Genomic DNA, 16,586 nt, shown 5'->3' on the forward strand with positions numbered 1-16,586 from the left:
TAAATGAACTGAACACATTAATTAAACAAAGAATATTAAACTGTTTAAGAAAACAAAATATAACTATGTGCTATTTATAAGAGACACAAGTTAAATGTACAAATACAGGAAAATTGAAAGTTAAAGGGTGGAAGAAATATACAATGCCAACACCATCCAAAAGACAACAGATGGAGATATATTAATAACAGACAAAGTTGAAGGTTTTTTTTTTCTAGGAAAGAGTATAGCCACCCCATTTTCAGAGCTCCCCTCATTAGGGGTCTTTCCATAGCCACCTGGGATCCTGTTCAGTGGCAGTTTACTGAAGCCACCCTCAACAAGCAGACCTACCTGGGATGTATCTTGGTTTCTTCATCAAATGTCAATCCTACTGAGGATCTGAACCAATCTGACACACTACATCTATAAAAGTACCGGTACCCAGAACACATGGTAACAGGATCCTTGTGTTGCCTAAATCCAAAGATTGAATTAATGTGGAAATCTCAGGCTCTAAAGTCAGTTAGTGAAGAGATGCTCAAAGTTGACTTTAAGGTGGGAATATTTACTAGACATGGAGAGATTTTGTAATGTCCTTTTTATGCACACAGAAAAATAGATGGTAATCCTGGGCCATAAAGTAAGTCTCAAAAACTTGAAACAATTACAGTCATTTATACTAGCTGTTTGTTTGCTTGCTTTTGTTCACTTCAGAGTGAAATGAAGTTAGAATATAATAATGAAAAATCTAGAGGGGTGCCTGGGTGGCTCAGTCGGTTAACCATCCAACTTCAGCTCAGGTCATGATCTCGTAGTTCATGGGTTCGAGCCCCACATCAGGCTCTGTGCTGACAGCTCAGAGCCTGGAGCCCTCTTCAGATACTGTCTCCCTCTCTCTCTGCCCCTCCCTGTCTCGCACTCTGTCTCTCTCTTCCTCAAAATAAATAAACATTAAAAAAAAACTAGAAAATCTCCCTAAAATATGTAGTATACTTCTAAATAACCTGTTGGTCAAATTTTAAAAATCACAATGTAAATTAGAAAATATGTAAATGAACTGAAAAATGGAACATTGCATATTAAATCCATGGCAGGGAGGATTTTTATGGCAGTCAAAAAGTGAAATTAATCTGTATGATCCTATAATGATGGTACATGTCATTATACATGTGCAAACCCATAAAATGTAGACCACCAAGAGTGAACCCTAATGTAAACTATTGACTTTGGGTGATACAGATGTGTCAATTATAGGTTCATCAGTTATAACAAATGTACCACTCTGATGGGGATGTTGATAATAAGGGTTCAGCCTATGCATGTCTGGGGAAATCTCTGTATCTTTCCCTCAATTTTGCTGTGAACCTAAGACTTCTCTAAAGAAATAAAATCTTAATTTAAAAAACGTTCAGTGGGCAAAAGATCTGAACAGATACTTGGCCAAAGAAGATATACAAATAGCAATTAAGACTATGAAAAGATGCACAACATCATATATAATTAGGGAAATGCAAATTAAAATAATGAGGTGTCATGCACAACCATTGGAATAGCTAAATTTAAAAAACTGACGGTGCACCTGGGTGGTTCAGTTGGTTGAGCGTCCAATTTTAGCTCAGGTCATGATCTCACAGTTCATGAGTTTGAACCCTGCATTGGGTTCTCTGCTGTCAGCGCAGAGCCTTCTTCGGATCCTCTGTCACCCTCTTTCTTTGTCCCTCCCCTGCTCACACCCTCTCTCTCAAAAATAAACTCTTTTTTAAAAAAAGAGTGCTATTGATGGGTCACATGCTAAATCTATATTTGACATTATAAGAAACTGAAACTGTCATCCAAAGTAGCTAGACTGTTTTGCATTCCACCAGCAATGAATCAGAACTCCTGTTCCTCCACATCCTTGTTATAACTTGGTATTGTCACTTTTTAATTTATTTCTTTAATTAATTAATTTTTGAGAGAGAGAGAGAGAGACAGCATGAACAAGTGGGAGGGGCAGAGATAGAGGGAAAGAGATAATCCCAAGCCAACTCTGTGCTGCCAGCGCAAAGCCTGAAGTGGGGCTCAGCACCATGGAACCGTGAGATCATGACTTGAGCCAAAACCAAGAGTCGGATGCTTAACCAATTGAGCCACCCGGGCACCCCCCATGAATTGCACTCTTAAGTATTTACCGAAGTGATCTGAAAACTATAAAATGCAAAATGTATTTTTGTATGTGAGAATAGAAGGTGTGGAGACTTCACATGCGTGTGATCTGGAATTTGGTTCTCCAAACTGTTGATTGTTGATTGTTGACGAATGGGAATGACAAATATTGAAGACAGGAGGTTTCACTTTTTATTTTCTTCTATATTTATGGTTTGTTTAGACTTTTTTTTCTTTTTACATGTGAGCAAATTTTATTTTGTAAGTAAATACAAAACAATGAAACACTTCTTCAAATAATATAGATCACGTGGAGTCCTCCTGGTTTTACCAGGCATAGTTAACTGCTTTCTCTTTTGCAGTTTTTCACTGTATTCTGTGTTTAAAAATGTCATAAGTAGCAGTAGTTATCACCCTATGTTTGTCTTTCTTCCCCACTAGATTGTGAGCTTCTTGAATGGTGGCCGAGATTGCTGACTTATTTATGTTTCTCTTCCCAGTACTTAAGAAAGTACCTGCTAGGGGTGCCTGAGTGGGTCAGTCAGGCGTCTGACTTCACCTCAGGTCATGATCTCACAGTTTGTGACTTCATGCCCTGCATCGGGCTCTGTGCTGACAGCTAGAAGCCTGAAGCCTGCTTCGGATTCTGTGTCTCCCTCTCTCTCTGCCCCTTCCCCGCTCATGCTCTCTCTCTCTTAAAAATAAATAAACATTTAAAAAAATGTGAATATATATATATAGAGAGAGAGAGAGAGAACCTGTTATACACATGCTCAGTAATATTTGTTGAGTGAAATAATGAAGAAAGGAATACATATACTTGCTTAAGAGTGGTTTTCTGGGGGAGCAATCCAATGTAAAGGGAGAAGAGTATTCAATTAAGAATTAGTGTCAACTGGGGGTGGCTCAGTGTGTTAAGAATCCAACTCTTGGTTTCAGCAGGTCATGATCTCACGGTTCATGAGATCAAGCCCCGTATCGGGTTCTATGCTGATAATGTAGAGCTTGCTTGAGATTCCCTCATTCCCTCTCTCCCTCTCTCTCTGCTCCCCCCACCACCAACCACATCTCTTTTGCTGTCAAAATAAATAAACTTAAAAAAAAGAACTGAGCACTAAACCAGGGGTTGGAAAAATTGTACTTTGAAGGACCAAATAGCAAATATTGTAGACTTTACAGGCCACATATGGTCTTGGCCTCATATTATTTTTTGTTCTTGTTTACAACCTTTTATTTTTTATTTATTTTTGAGAGAGAGGGAGTGAGCATGAGCAAGGGAGAGGGGTGGAGGGGGAGAGAGAGAATCTTAACCAGGCCCCACAGTCAGCATGGGGCCTGACATGGGGCTTGATTTCATGATCCTGTTATCATGACTTGACCTGAAGTCAAGAGTCAGATGCTCAAGTTACTGAGCCACCCAGGAACCCCTACAATCCTTTAAAAATATAAAATCCATTCTTAGCTTGTGGGACATATAAAACTAGGCATGGACTATAATTTGCCAGCCTCTGTAGGTAGGAGGTTGAGAAACAAGAGACAGTAGAGAACATAAATGTAACCAAGACACCAGCAGAGGCCTTGCCATGCTCTGCTCCTTGCTTACACCCATAAAATATCAATAAATTTGACTTTAGTTCCTCATTTCCTAGCCTGTCATCAGAATATGCCCAAGTCATCACCCCAAGTCATCAGAATATGCAGTTACATCTCTAGCTATGGCCTTTGTGTTTATCATTGATGTCGTCCCACATCAACGTGACATTCAGTTCCTTCCTCAGCTTACACCACACACACACACACACACACACACACACACACACACACACGCACATACCACTGAAAGCAATCATTCTATGGGTTTAGTGACCTTAAGGGGTTATTGAAAAGGTTCACATCAAGCACCATACAGCTTCTCTGTAGTTGGATGGCTTTCTCCCTCTTTTCTCACAGAACAAATTAATTCTTTTAAAGGTATTATGCAAATGAAGTTTTTTTATTAATCTTTCTGAAACCATGACACTCAGGGAGTCACCAACTCTAAGCAGGTTTGTCAAGGTAGTTTTACCAACAGATATATTTTATCCCTAACAATAATCATTATAAAAATGATAATGATAATAATAATATGGGACAGACACAATTCTAAGTACTTTAGTCTTTATATTAGGCAAATTAAATAAGTATTATTATTATTATCCTCATTTTACAAACAGGAAACCAGAGTGACTGAGAGTTTAAGTAACTTGCCCACAATCATGCATAATCAGTGGGAAAAAAAAGTTTCAAGAAGTCAGGTGAGAGTGATCAATAAATAGTGTCACAAGTGGAGAGGGCCAAAAGGATTAGACCTGTAAAGCAATTCTTCTATGTGGTGGTAACGTTAAAATTACTGAATTTCGGGAGTGCCTGGGTGGCTCAGTCGGTTAAGTGTCAGACTTCAGCTCAGGTCATGATCTTGCGGCTTGTGATTTCGAGCCCCACATCAGGCTCTGTGCTGGCAGCTAAGAGCCTGGAGCCTGCTTCAGATTCTGTGTCTCCCTCTCTGCCCTTCCCTCGTTTGCACTATGTCTCTCTCTCTCAAAAATAAATAAACATTTAAAAAATTTGTTTAATTAGTGAATTTTTAAAGAACGATTTCAGTTAAATAGTATGTTAGAAGCAAGATTACAAGACATACAAAAAGACTATGTAGTGAGAAAATGGAAGTAATGGTTATAGACCACTTATGCTTAGCTTTTCAGAATTTTTCCTTTGTTTAATCCTGAATTGAGATAATTAAATCTATTCTTTCATATAGTTACATCTGTAGTGTTATTCCTACAGCTTCATAAAGGTTATTTAATACTGTTACTAACTCTCTCTTCTCACTGTCAGATTTTCTAAGATGTGGTGCTGCAGGCTGTCCCATCTACACGGCAGGCTCCAGAACCTGCTGAGCAGAGGAGTCACATGCTCAGCCTTCCAACAGCCCAACTTCAAAAGCTTGTTTCCATTAGCCATCCGTTGGCACCATACGGCCTCCAAGTCTCTGAACTGTGCTTGGCAGCAACACGAAGATCATTTTGGTAAGATATATGGAGACAGATACTTCATTTTTTTTAAGTTTTATTTTCATTCCAGTCAGTTAACATATAGTGTAATATTAGTTTCAGGTGTAGAATTGATTCGACACTTCCATACAACACCTGGTGCACATGACAACAAGTGCACTCCTTAATGCCCATCACCTGTTCAACCCACCTCCCCATCCACCTCCCCTCTGGGAACCATCAGTTTGTTCCCTATAGTAAAGTCTGTTTCTTGGGTTGACTCTATTTTTTTTCCCTTTGCTTGTTTGTTTTATTTCTTAAATTGCACATGAGTGAAATCATATGGTATTTGCCTTTCTCTGACTGACTTATTTTGCTTAGAATAATGTACACTCTAGCTCCATCCACATCGTTGCAAATGGCAAGATTTCATTCTTTTTGATCACCAAGTGGCATTCCACTGGATGTATCCCACGGAAATGAAATGTAACATCTTACCCATGTTTGAGTGTACAGTTCAAGTGTTACCTATATTCACATTGTTGTTCAATATCAGATACTTCTCATGTGGACTGAAAATATTTTCTGTGCAGTTGTAAGGGCCTCTAGCCATTTATTTCCAAGATTATCCTACAGGTTGCAAGAAAGACAAGAATAATATACAGCAACAGTATAATCTCATCCTAGCAAAAGAGAAGGGAACATTGCTCTACTCCAGTCCCGCTCTGTCTCTCTCTCTCATATAATGGGAAAAATAAAATAAAAGAAAGCCTCAGTATATAGGGAAGAGGGTTTCAAAGGCATAGACTGGGAATGCTACAGCCAGGTAAGGTATTAGGTGGCAGAGGGGAAAAAAGCTTTACCCTGTCTATTAGTTTCCTAACACTGCTATAATAAATTACCATAAACTAGTTGGCTTAAAACAACAGAAATCTGGGGAGCCTGGGTGGCTCTGTCAGTTGAACATTTGACTTTGGCTAAGGTCATGATCTCACAGTTCATGAGTTTGAGCCCCTTGCCAGGCTCTGTACTGAGAGTGCAGAGACTACTTGGGATTCTCTGTCTCTCCTCTCTCTTTGCTCCTCCCCACTCGTGCTTTCTCTGTCTCAAAATAAATAACTTTTTTAAAAAGTTAAACAACAAAAAGAGACATTTATTTTTTCACAGTTCTAGAAGATAGAAGCCTGAAACCAAGGCAGGTAGGGATATATTCCCTCCAAAGACTCTAAGAAAGAACTCTTTCTTGCCTCCTCAACATTCTGGTAGTTGCTGACAATCCCTGGTGTTCCTTGACTTATGGCAACATCACTTCACTGTCTGCCTGTCATCACATGGCTTCTTCCCTGTGTGTCCTGTGTCTTCAAATATCTCTCCTTATAAGGGTACCAGCTGTGGGATTTGGGGTCAATACTGTAAGATGACCTAGTACCATATGACCTCATCATATCTTGATCATCTTCAAAGACTCTATTTCCAAATAAAGTCTCATTCACAGGAGCTAGAAATTATGGGTTCAACATCTTTTGGGGGAATACTGTTCAACCTATAACCCTGAAAAGGGACAAAAACAATTGTGAAGGCTATACCCAAAGACATAGGCCCACTGTTTACTCCAAAGACTGAGACTTAATCCAAATATTAGATAGTGCCCTTCTCCTCCATACATTATACATTATGCATTATAACCTGATAATAAGCCCCCAGTTAAAATAACAGTGGATTATAGCTGGGAGAGCTGCAACAGACAGGCAGTTTCTGAGGTACAGCACAAAGAGAAGGGCCAAGGCCAAGAAGAGAGACAAAAACAAGGTCACTAGAGGAATTCAATGCCTTTGGTACCCATAGAGACAAAAACATCAGCTCTAGCCCCTCTCTTGGCCAGATTGGTATAAATACTCACCTTAAAGTCCCATTTACCTCAGAGGCTACTGCTTTATACAACACATGTGCCTTTCAACAACAACAAAATTACAAAGCATGCTAAAAGGCAACAAATAACAATTTGAAGAGACAAAGCACAATGAGAACTAGACTCACATGTGACACAGGTGTGGAAATTATCAGTCAGGAAATTAATGGCTAATATGTTAAGGACTCTAATGGATAATGGAGATGGGAGACAAAATGAAAGACCAGATGGATAATGTCAGCAGAGTGATGAAAAATATAAGAAAGAATTTTTAAAATCAAAATCATAGCAACAGAATTGAAGGATGACATTAATGGGTTCATCAGTAGACTTGACATATTCAAAGATATAATCAGTAGATGTAAAAAATAGGTCAGTAGAAATTACCCATACTGAAATGCAAGAGAGAGAGAGAGAGAGAGAGAGAGACAGAGAGACAGAGAGAGAGACAGAGACAGGGAGAAGAGACAAAAACATACAGTATTCACACACTGTGGGACGATACTAAGGGATGGAGAAAGAAGCACCATGCAAATGATAATCAAACAAATAGTAGCTATATTTCAGACAAAGCAGTCTACAGAACAAGGAAGATTATTAGTGATAAAAAGGCACATGACATAGTGATAAAGGGATCAGTTCTTTAAGAGAACATGTAGCCATTTTAAAAATGTAGAACCTAACAAGAGACCATCAAAGTACATAAAGCAAACACTGATATAAAATTAGAAATAAACAAATCCACAATTGTCCTTGGAAATGTTAAAACCTCCTTCTTCACCGTTATTGATAGATTAAGCAGCCAGAAAATCAGTAAGGATATAAATAACCTGAATGGCACTATCAACCAACTTGACCTAATTGACATTTATAGAACAGTCCATCCAGGAAAAGTAAAGTACATGTTGTTCTGAAATGTAAATGAAACATCCACCAAGACAGACCACATTCTGGGCCATAAAAAAGCTCAACAAATTTGAAAGAATCTAAAAGCATAGATTATGTACTCTGATCATAATGGAATCAACTAGAAATCAATAACAAAAAGATAGAAGTCTCTAATATTTGGAAATTAAGCTGTATTCCAAAAAATATATAGGTATAAAGTCTCAAAGTTAAAAATATTTTGAACTAAATGAAAATGAATATAGAACTTATCAAAATTTATGGTAAGCAGCTAAAGCAGTGGTTGGAGGGAAATATGTAGCAATAAATGTATATATTAGAAAAGAATAAAGGTCAAAAATCAATAACCTATACTTCTACATTAGGAAATTGGATAAGGAAGAGCAAATTAAACCTAAAGCAAACAAAAGGAAGGAAATAGTAAAAATTAGAGCAGAAATCCATGATATAGAAAATGGGGAGAAAAAAACAAGAATATCAATAAACCCAAAACTGTTTATTTGAAAATATCAATAAAACAGATAAGCCTCTAGCCAGACTAACCAAGAAAAGAAGGGAAGAGAGAAAGATTACCAATGTCAAGAATTTTTATCACTGATCCTACAGATACTAAAAGGACAATAAGAGGAATACCAGAAACAACATTATGCCCATAGATTTGATAATTCAGATGAAATGGACCAATTCCTACAAATACACTACTATGGACTGAATTGTTCCCTCCCACCAAAATTCATGTTGAAACCCTAACTCCCCATATTACTGTATTAGAAAGATGGTCTTTAAGGAGGTGATTAAATGACATGATGAGGATAGAACCCTGGCCCAAATGCACTATCCTTATAAAAGAGGAAGAGTAGTGATATTTTCCAGTGATATCTCCCTACCCACCGCCCCCCCCCCAGCCTTCTTTCTCTCATGAGGATGTAGTAAGAAGGTAGCCATCTATATAAACCAGGAAGAAAGCTGTCACCAGGAACCAAATCAGTTGGTGCCTTGATCCTGGACTTCTAGCCTCCAGAACCATTAGAAAATAAACTTACATTGTTTAAGCCAACCAGTCTATGCATTTTGTTATGGCGACCTGAGCAGACACAAAATACCAAAACTTAAGAAAAATTACATAACTTGAATAGTCCCAAATCTTTTAAAGAAATAGTAATAAAAAAAACTTTCAAAAAAGAAAACACCTGGCCAAGATGGTTTCACTCATGAATTCTACCAAACATTTCAGAAAGAAATATCACCAATTCTATACATTTTCCTCCAGAAAATAGAAGAATAAAGGACATTTCACAACTTATTTTTTGAGGTCATCATTACCCTAATACCAAAGTTAGACAAAGACAGTAAAAGAAAGAAAAACTATAGATGAGTATTTCATGAACATAAACATAAAAATCATGCCAGAATATTAACAAATCAAATCCAATGATATATAAAAAGGATCAAGGCCAGCTAGGATTCATCCCAGGAATACAAGTCTCTTTCAACATTAAAAAAAAAATCAGTGTAATCCACCATATGAATAGGCTAAGAAACACTATATGATCATCTCATTAGGTTCAGAAAAACAGTTTAACAAAACTCAATACCCATTTATTATAAAAGCTAAACAAATTGGTAATAGAAAGGAACTTTCTTAACCCAATAAAGGACATATATGAAAAACATACAACGAACATCGTACTTAATGTCAAGATATTGAATTCTTTCCTCCTAAGATCAGGAATAAGAGAAGGATATCCTTTTCTCACCGCTTGTATTCAACATTGTTTTGGAAATCCTAACTAGTGCAATAAAGCAAGAAAAATAAAGACATGCATATTAGAAAGGAAGAAATAAAACTTTTTTTTTGCAAATGATATGATTATCTATGTAGAAATCCCCAAAGGATCTACAAAAAAATCATGAGAGTAAGTTTAATGAAGTTGCATAATACAAGGTTAATATACAAAAGTCATTTGTTTTCCTATAACAACTAACGACTGCAATTTGAAATTAAGAAAGCAATACCATTTATAATAGCACCAAAAAATAAGTACTTAGTTTAAATAGTTAAATATTTTAGAATCTGTATTCAGGAAACTGAGGAACACTGATGGAAGAAATGAAAGAATGAAATCACTGGAAAGGCATTCCATGATCATGGATTAGAAGACTCAACATTGTTAAAATGAGAATTCTCGATATGATCTATAGATTCAATGCAATCCCACTCAAGCTTTTTTTATAGATATCAACAAACTGGTTATAAAATGTATGTGGAAAGGCAAAGGTACCAGACTGGCCAATAGAATTCTGAAGAAAAAGTCAAAGGACTCAAACTACCTGATTTTAGGACTTACTGTAAAGCTATAATAATCAAGACAGTGTGGTGTTGGCAAAAGGATAGATACACAGATTAGTGGAAGAAGATGGAGAAAACCCAGAAATAGACCCATACAAATATGGTCAACTCATTTTTGACAAAAATACAAAGCCAATTCTATGAATATTTTTTTTCCAAAAAGTGGTGCTGGAACAATTAGATATCCATGTGCAAACAAAACAAAACAAATCAAATCAAAATGCTGACACTTACCTCATACTTGGTGTAACTATTAACTCAAAGTTGATTATGGGTCTGAATGTAAAATGCAAAACTATAAAAGTTGTGTAAGAAAACAGAACAAAGTATTACCTTTGATTAAACAGAGTTCTTAGATACAACTTTAAAAGTGTAACCCATTAAGGGAAAAATGATAAATTGGCCTCTATCAAAATTCAAAACATTTTTTCTCTGGCAGACACTTTTAAGAGAATGAAAAGAAAAGCCACAGACTTGGACATAATTTTTGCAAACCACATATCTGAGTAAAGACTTGCATGCAGAATATATAAAGACCTCTTAAACTTAGTAAGAAAACAACCCACTTTTTTTTTCAATATATGAAATTTTTTGTCAAATTGGTTTCCATACAACACCCAGTGCTCATCCCAAAAGGTGCCCTCCTCAATACCCATCACCCACCCTCCCCTCCCTCCCACCCCCCATCAACCCTCAGTTTGTTCTCAGTTTTTAACAGTCTCCTATGCTTTGGCTCTCTCCCACTCTAACCTCTTTTTTTTTTTTTCCTTCCCCTCCCCCATGGGTTTCTGTTAAGTTTCTCAGGATCCACATAAGAGTGAAAACATATGGTATCTGTCTTTCTCTGTATGGCTTATTTCATTTAGCATCACACTCTCCAGTTCCATCCACGTTGCTACAAAAGGCCAATTTCATTCTTTCTCATTGCCACGTAGTATTCCATTGTGTATATAAACCACAATTTCTTTTTTTTTTTTTTTTATTTATTTTTTATTTTTTAATATATGAAATTTACTGTCAAATTGGTTTCCATACAACACCCAGTGCTCATCCCAAAAAGTGCCCTCCTCAATACCCATCACCCACCCTGCCCTCCCTCCCACCCCCCATCAACCCTCAGTTTGTTCTCAGTTTTTAACAGTCTCTAATGCTTTGGCTCTCTCCCACTCTAACCTCTTTTTTTTTTTTTTTCCTTCCCCTCCCCCATGGGTTTCTGTTATGTTTCTCAGGATCCACATAAGAGTGAAAACATACGGTATCTGTCTTTCTCTGTATGGCTTATTTCACTTAGCATCACACTCTCCAGTTCCATCCATGTTGCTACAAAAGGCCATATTTCATTTTTTCTCATTGCCACGTAGTATTCCATTGTGTATATAAACCACAATTTCTTTATCCATTCATCAGTTGATGGACATTTGGGCTCTTTCCATAATTTGGCTATTGTTGAGAGTGCTGATATAAACATTGGGGTCCAAGTGCCCCTATGCATCAGTACTCCTGTATCCCTTGGGTAAATTCCTAGCAGTGCTATTGCTGGGTCATAGGGTAGGTCTATTTTTAATTTTCTGAGGAACCTCCACACTGCTTTCCAGAGCGGCTGCACCAATTTGCATTCCCACCAACAGTGCAAGAGGGTTCCCGTTTCTCCACATCCTCGCCAGCATCTATAGTCTCCTGGTTTGTTCATTTTGGCCACTCTGACTGGCGTGAGGTGATATCTGAGTGTGGTTTTGATTTGTATTTCCCTGATAAGGAGCGATGTTGAACATCTTTTCATGTGCCTGTCGGCCATCCGGATGTCTTCTTTAGAGAAGTGTCTATTCATGTTTTCTGCCCATTTCTTCACTGGGTTATTTGTTTTTTGGGTGTGGAGTTTGGTGAGCTCTTTATAGATTTTGGATACTAGCCCTTTGTCCGATATGTCATTTGCAAATATCTTTTCCCATTCCGTTGGTTGCCTTTTAGTTTTGTTGGTTATTTCCTTTGCTGTGCAGAAGCTTTTTATCTTCATAAGGTCCCAGTAATTCATTTTTGCTTTTAATTCTCTTGCCTTTGGGGATGTGTCGAGTAAGAGATTGCTACGGCTGAGGTCATAGAGGTCTTTTCCTGCTTTCTCCTCTAGGGTTTTGATGGTTTCCTGTCTCACATTCAGGTCCTTTATCCATTTTGAGTTTATTTTTGTGAATGGTGTGAGAAAGTGGTCTAGTTTCAACCTTCTGCATGTTGCTGTCCAGTTCTCCCAGCACCATTTGTTAAAGAGACTGTCTTTTTTCCATTGGATGTTCTTTCCTGCTTTGTCAAAGATGAGTTGGCCATACGTTTGTGGGTCTAGTTCTGGGGTTTCTATTCTATTCCATTGGTCTATGTGTCTGTTTTTGTGCCAATACCATGCTGTCTTGATGATGACAGCTTTGTAGTAGAGGCTAAAGTCTGGGATTGTGATGCCTCCCGCTTTGGTCTTCTTCTTCAAAATTACTTTGGCTATTCGGGGCCTTTTGTGGTTCCATATGAATTTTAGGATGGCTTGTTCTAGTTTCGAGAAGAATGCTGGTGCAATTTTGATTGGGATTGCATTGAATGTGTAGATAGCTTTGGGTAGTATTGACATTTTGACAATATTTATTCTTCCAATCCATGAGCAGGGAATGTCTTTCCATTTCTTTATATCTTCTTCAATTACCTTCATAAGCTTTCTATAGTTTTCAGCATACAGATCTTTTACATCTTTGGTTAGATTTATTCCTAGGTATTTTATGCTTCTTGGTGCAATTGTGAATGGGATCAGTTTCTTTATTTGTCTTTCTGTTGCTTCATTGTTAGTGTATAAGAATGCAACTGATTTCTGTACATTAATTTTCTATCCTGCGACTTTGCTGAATTCATGTATTGGTTCTAGCAGACTTTTGGTGGAGTCTATCGGATTTTCTATGTATAATATCATGTCATCTGCAAAAAGCGAAAGCTTGACTTCATCTTTGCCAATTTGGATGCCTTTGATTTCCTTTTGTTGTCTCATTGCTGATGCTAGAACTTCCAACACTATATTAAACAACAGCAGAGAGAATGGGCATCCCTGTCGTGTTCCTGATCTCAGGGAAAAAGCTCTCAGTTGTTCCCCATTGAGGATGATGTTAGCTGTGGGCTTTTCATAAATGGCTTTTATGATCTTTAAGTATGTTCCTTCTATCCCGACTTTCTCAAGGGTTTTTATTAAGAAAGGGTGCTGGATTTTGTCAAAGGCCTTTTCTGCATCGATTGACAGGATCATATGGTTCTTCTCTTTTTTTTTTATTAATGTGATGTATCACGTTGATTGATTTGCGAATGTTGAACCAGCCCTGCATCCCAGGAATGAATCCCACTTGATCATGGTGAATAATTCTTTTTATATGCTGTTGAATTCGATTTGCTAGTATCTTATTGAGAATTTTTGCATCCATATTCATCAGGGATATTGGCCTGTAGTTCTCTTTTTTTACTGGGTCTCTGTCTGGTTTAGGAATCAAGTAATACTGGTTTCATAGAATGAGTCTGGAAGTTTTCCTTCCCTTTCTGTTTCTTGGAATAGCTTGAGAAGGATAGGTATTATCTCTGCTTTAAACATCTGGTAGAACTCCCCAGGGAAGCCATCTGGTCCTGGACTATTATTTGTTGGGAGATTTTTGATAACCGATTCAATTTCTTCGCTGGTTATGGGTCTGTTCAAGCTTTCTATTTCGTCCTGATTGAGTTTTGGAAGAGTGTGGGTGTTTAGGAATTTGTCCATTTCTTCCAGGTTGTCCAATTTGTTGGCATATAATTTTTCATAGTATTCCCTGATAATTGTTTGTATCTCTGAGGGATTGGTTGTAATAATTCCATTTTCATTCATGATTTTATCTATTTGGGTCCTCTCCCTTTTCTTTTTGAGAAGCCTGGCTAGAGGTTTGTCAATTTTGTTTATTTTTTCAAAAAACCAACTCTTGGTTTCGTTGATCTGCTCTACAGTTTTTTTAGATTCTATATTGTTTATTTCTGCTCTGATCTTTATTATTTCTCTTCTTCTGCTGGGTTTGGGGTGTCTTTGCTGTTCTGCTTCTATTTCCTTTAGGTGTGCTGTTAGATTTTGTATTTGGGATTTTTCTTGTTTCTTGAGATAGGCCTGGATTGCAATGTATTTTCCTCTCAGGACTGCCTTCGCTGCGTCCCAAAGCGTTTGGATTGTTGTATTTTCATTTTAGTTTGTTTCCATATAGTTTTTAATTTCTTCTCTAATTGCCTGGTTGACCCACTCATTCTTTAGTAAGGTGTTCTTTAACCTCCATGCTTTTGGAGGTTTTCCAGACTTTTTCCTGTGGTTGATTTCAAGCTTCATAGCATTGTGGTTTGAAAGTATGCATGGTATGATTTCAATTTTTGTATACTTATGAAGGGCTGATTTGTGACCCAGTATATGATCTATCTTGGAGAATGTTCCATGTGCACTCGAGAAGAAAGTATATTCTGTTGCTTTGGGATGCAGAGTTCCTAATGTATCTGTCAAGTCCATCTGATCCAATGTATCATTCAGGGCCCTTGTTTCTTTATTGACCGTGTATCTAGATGATCTATCCGTTTCTGTAAGTGGAGTGTTAAAGTCCCCTGCAATTACCACATTCTTATCAATAAGGTTGCTTATGTTTGTGAGTAATTGTTTTATATATTTGGGGGCTCCGGTATTCGGCGCATAGACATTTATAATTGTTAGCTCTTCCTGGTGGATAGACCCTGTAATTATTATATAATGCCCTTCTTCATCTCTTGTTACAGCCTTTAATTTAAAGTCTAGTTTGTCTGATAGAAGTATGGCTACTCCAGCTTTCTTTTGGCTTCCAGTAGCATGATAAATAGTTCTCCATCCCCTCCCTCTCAATCTAAAGGTGTCCTCAGATCTAAAATGAGTCTCTTGTAGACAGCAAATAGATGGGTCTTGTTTTTTTATCCATTCTGATACCCTATGTCTTTTAGTTGGCGCATTTAATCCATTTACATTCAGTGTTATTATAGAAAGATACGGGTTTAGAGTCATTGTGATGTCTGTATGTTTTATGCTTGTAGTGATGTCTCTGGTACTTTGTCTCACAGGATCCCCCTTAGGATCTCTTGTAGGGCTGGTTTCGTGATGACAAATTCCTTCAGTTTTTGTTTGTTTGGGAAGACCTTTATCTCTCCTTCTATTCTAAATGACAGACTTGCTGGATAAAGGATTCTCGGCTGCATATTTTTCCTGTTTAGCACACTAAAGATATCGTGCCAATCCTTTCTGGCCTGCCAAGTTTCAAAAGAGAGATCAGTCACGAGTCTTATAGGTCTCCCTTTATATGGGAGGGCACGTTTATCCCTTGCTGCTTTCAGAATTTTCTCTTTATCCTTGTATTTTGCCAGCTTCACTATGATATGTCGTGCAGAAGATCGATTCAAGTTACGTCTGAAGGGAGTTCTCTGTGCCTCTTGGATTTCAATGCCTTTTTCCTTCCCCAGTTCAGGGACGTTCTCAGCTATAATTTCTTCAAGTACCCCTTCAGCACCTTTCCCTCTCTCTTCCTCCTCTGGGATACCAATTATGCGTATATTATTTCTTTTTAGTGTATCGCTTAGTTCTCTAATTTTCCCCTCATACTCCTGGATTTTTTTATCTCTCTTTCTCTCAGCTTCCTCTTTTCCATAACTTTATCTTCTAGTTCACCTATTCTCTCCTCTGCCTCTTCAATCCGAGCCATTGTCGTTTCCATTTTGTTTTGCATTTCGTTTAAAGCGCTTTTCAGCTCCTCCTCACTGCTCCTTAGTCCCTTGATCTCTGTAGCAAGAGATTCTCTGCTGTCCTCTATACTGTTTTCAAGCCCAGCGATTAATTTTATGACTGTTATTCTAAATTCACTTTCTGTTATATTATTTAAATCCTTTTTGATCAGTTCATTAGCTGTTGTTATTTCCTGGAGATTCTTCTGAGGGGAATTCTTCCGTTTGGTCATTTCGGATAGTCCCTGGAGTGGTGGGGGCCTGCAGGGCCCTTCCCCTGTGCTGTGGTGTATAACTGGAGTTGGTGGGCGGGGCCGCAGTCAGACCTGATGTCTGCCCCCAGCCCACCGCTGGGGCCACAGTCAGACTGGTGTGTGCCTTCTCTTCCCCTCTCCTAGGGGCAGGATTCCCTGTGGGGTGGCGTGGCCCGTCTGGGCTACTTGCACACTGCCAGGCTTGTGGTGCTGGGGATCTGGCGTATTAGCTGGGGTGGGTAGGCAAGGTG

At 38.0% G+C, this 16,586-nt stretch overlaps 1 protein-coding gene across 4 annotated transcripts in view; it reads left to right on the top strand.

Annotated features, from left to right (window-relative positions):
* TMLHE (trimethyllysine hydroxylase, epsilon) overlaps positions 1 to 16,586 on the top strand; it is a 99,164-nt gene that overhangs the window by 11,958 nt on the left and 70,620 nt on the right. For all 4 annotated transcript variants that reach the window (XM_081792535.1, XM_081792536.1, XM_081792534.1 and 1 more), the window contains one exon: positions 5,002 to 5,192. In XM_081792535.1, coding sequence (XP_081648661.1) covers positions 5,012 to 5,192 — 181 coding nt within the window. In that variant the 5' untranslated portion in view covers positions 5,002 to 5,011. The remainder of the gene's footprint in view (positions 1 to 5,001; positions 5,193 to 16,586) is intronic.

This window comes from Panthera onca, chromosome X, assembly GCF_046562875.1.
Source record: "Panthera onca isolate mPanOnc1 chromosome X, mPanOnc1 haplotype 2, whole genome shotgun sequence".
Classification (NCBI taxonomy): domain Eukaryota; kingdom Metazoa; phylum Chordata; class Mammalia; order Carnivora; family Felidae; genus Panthera; species Panthera onca.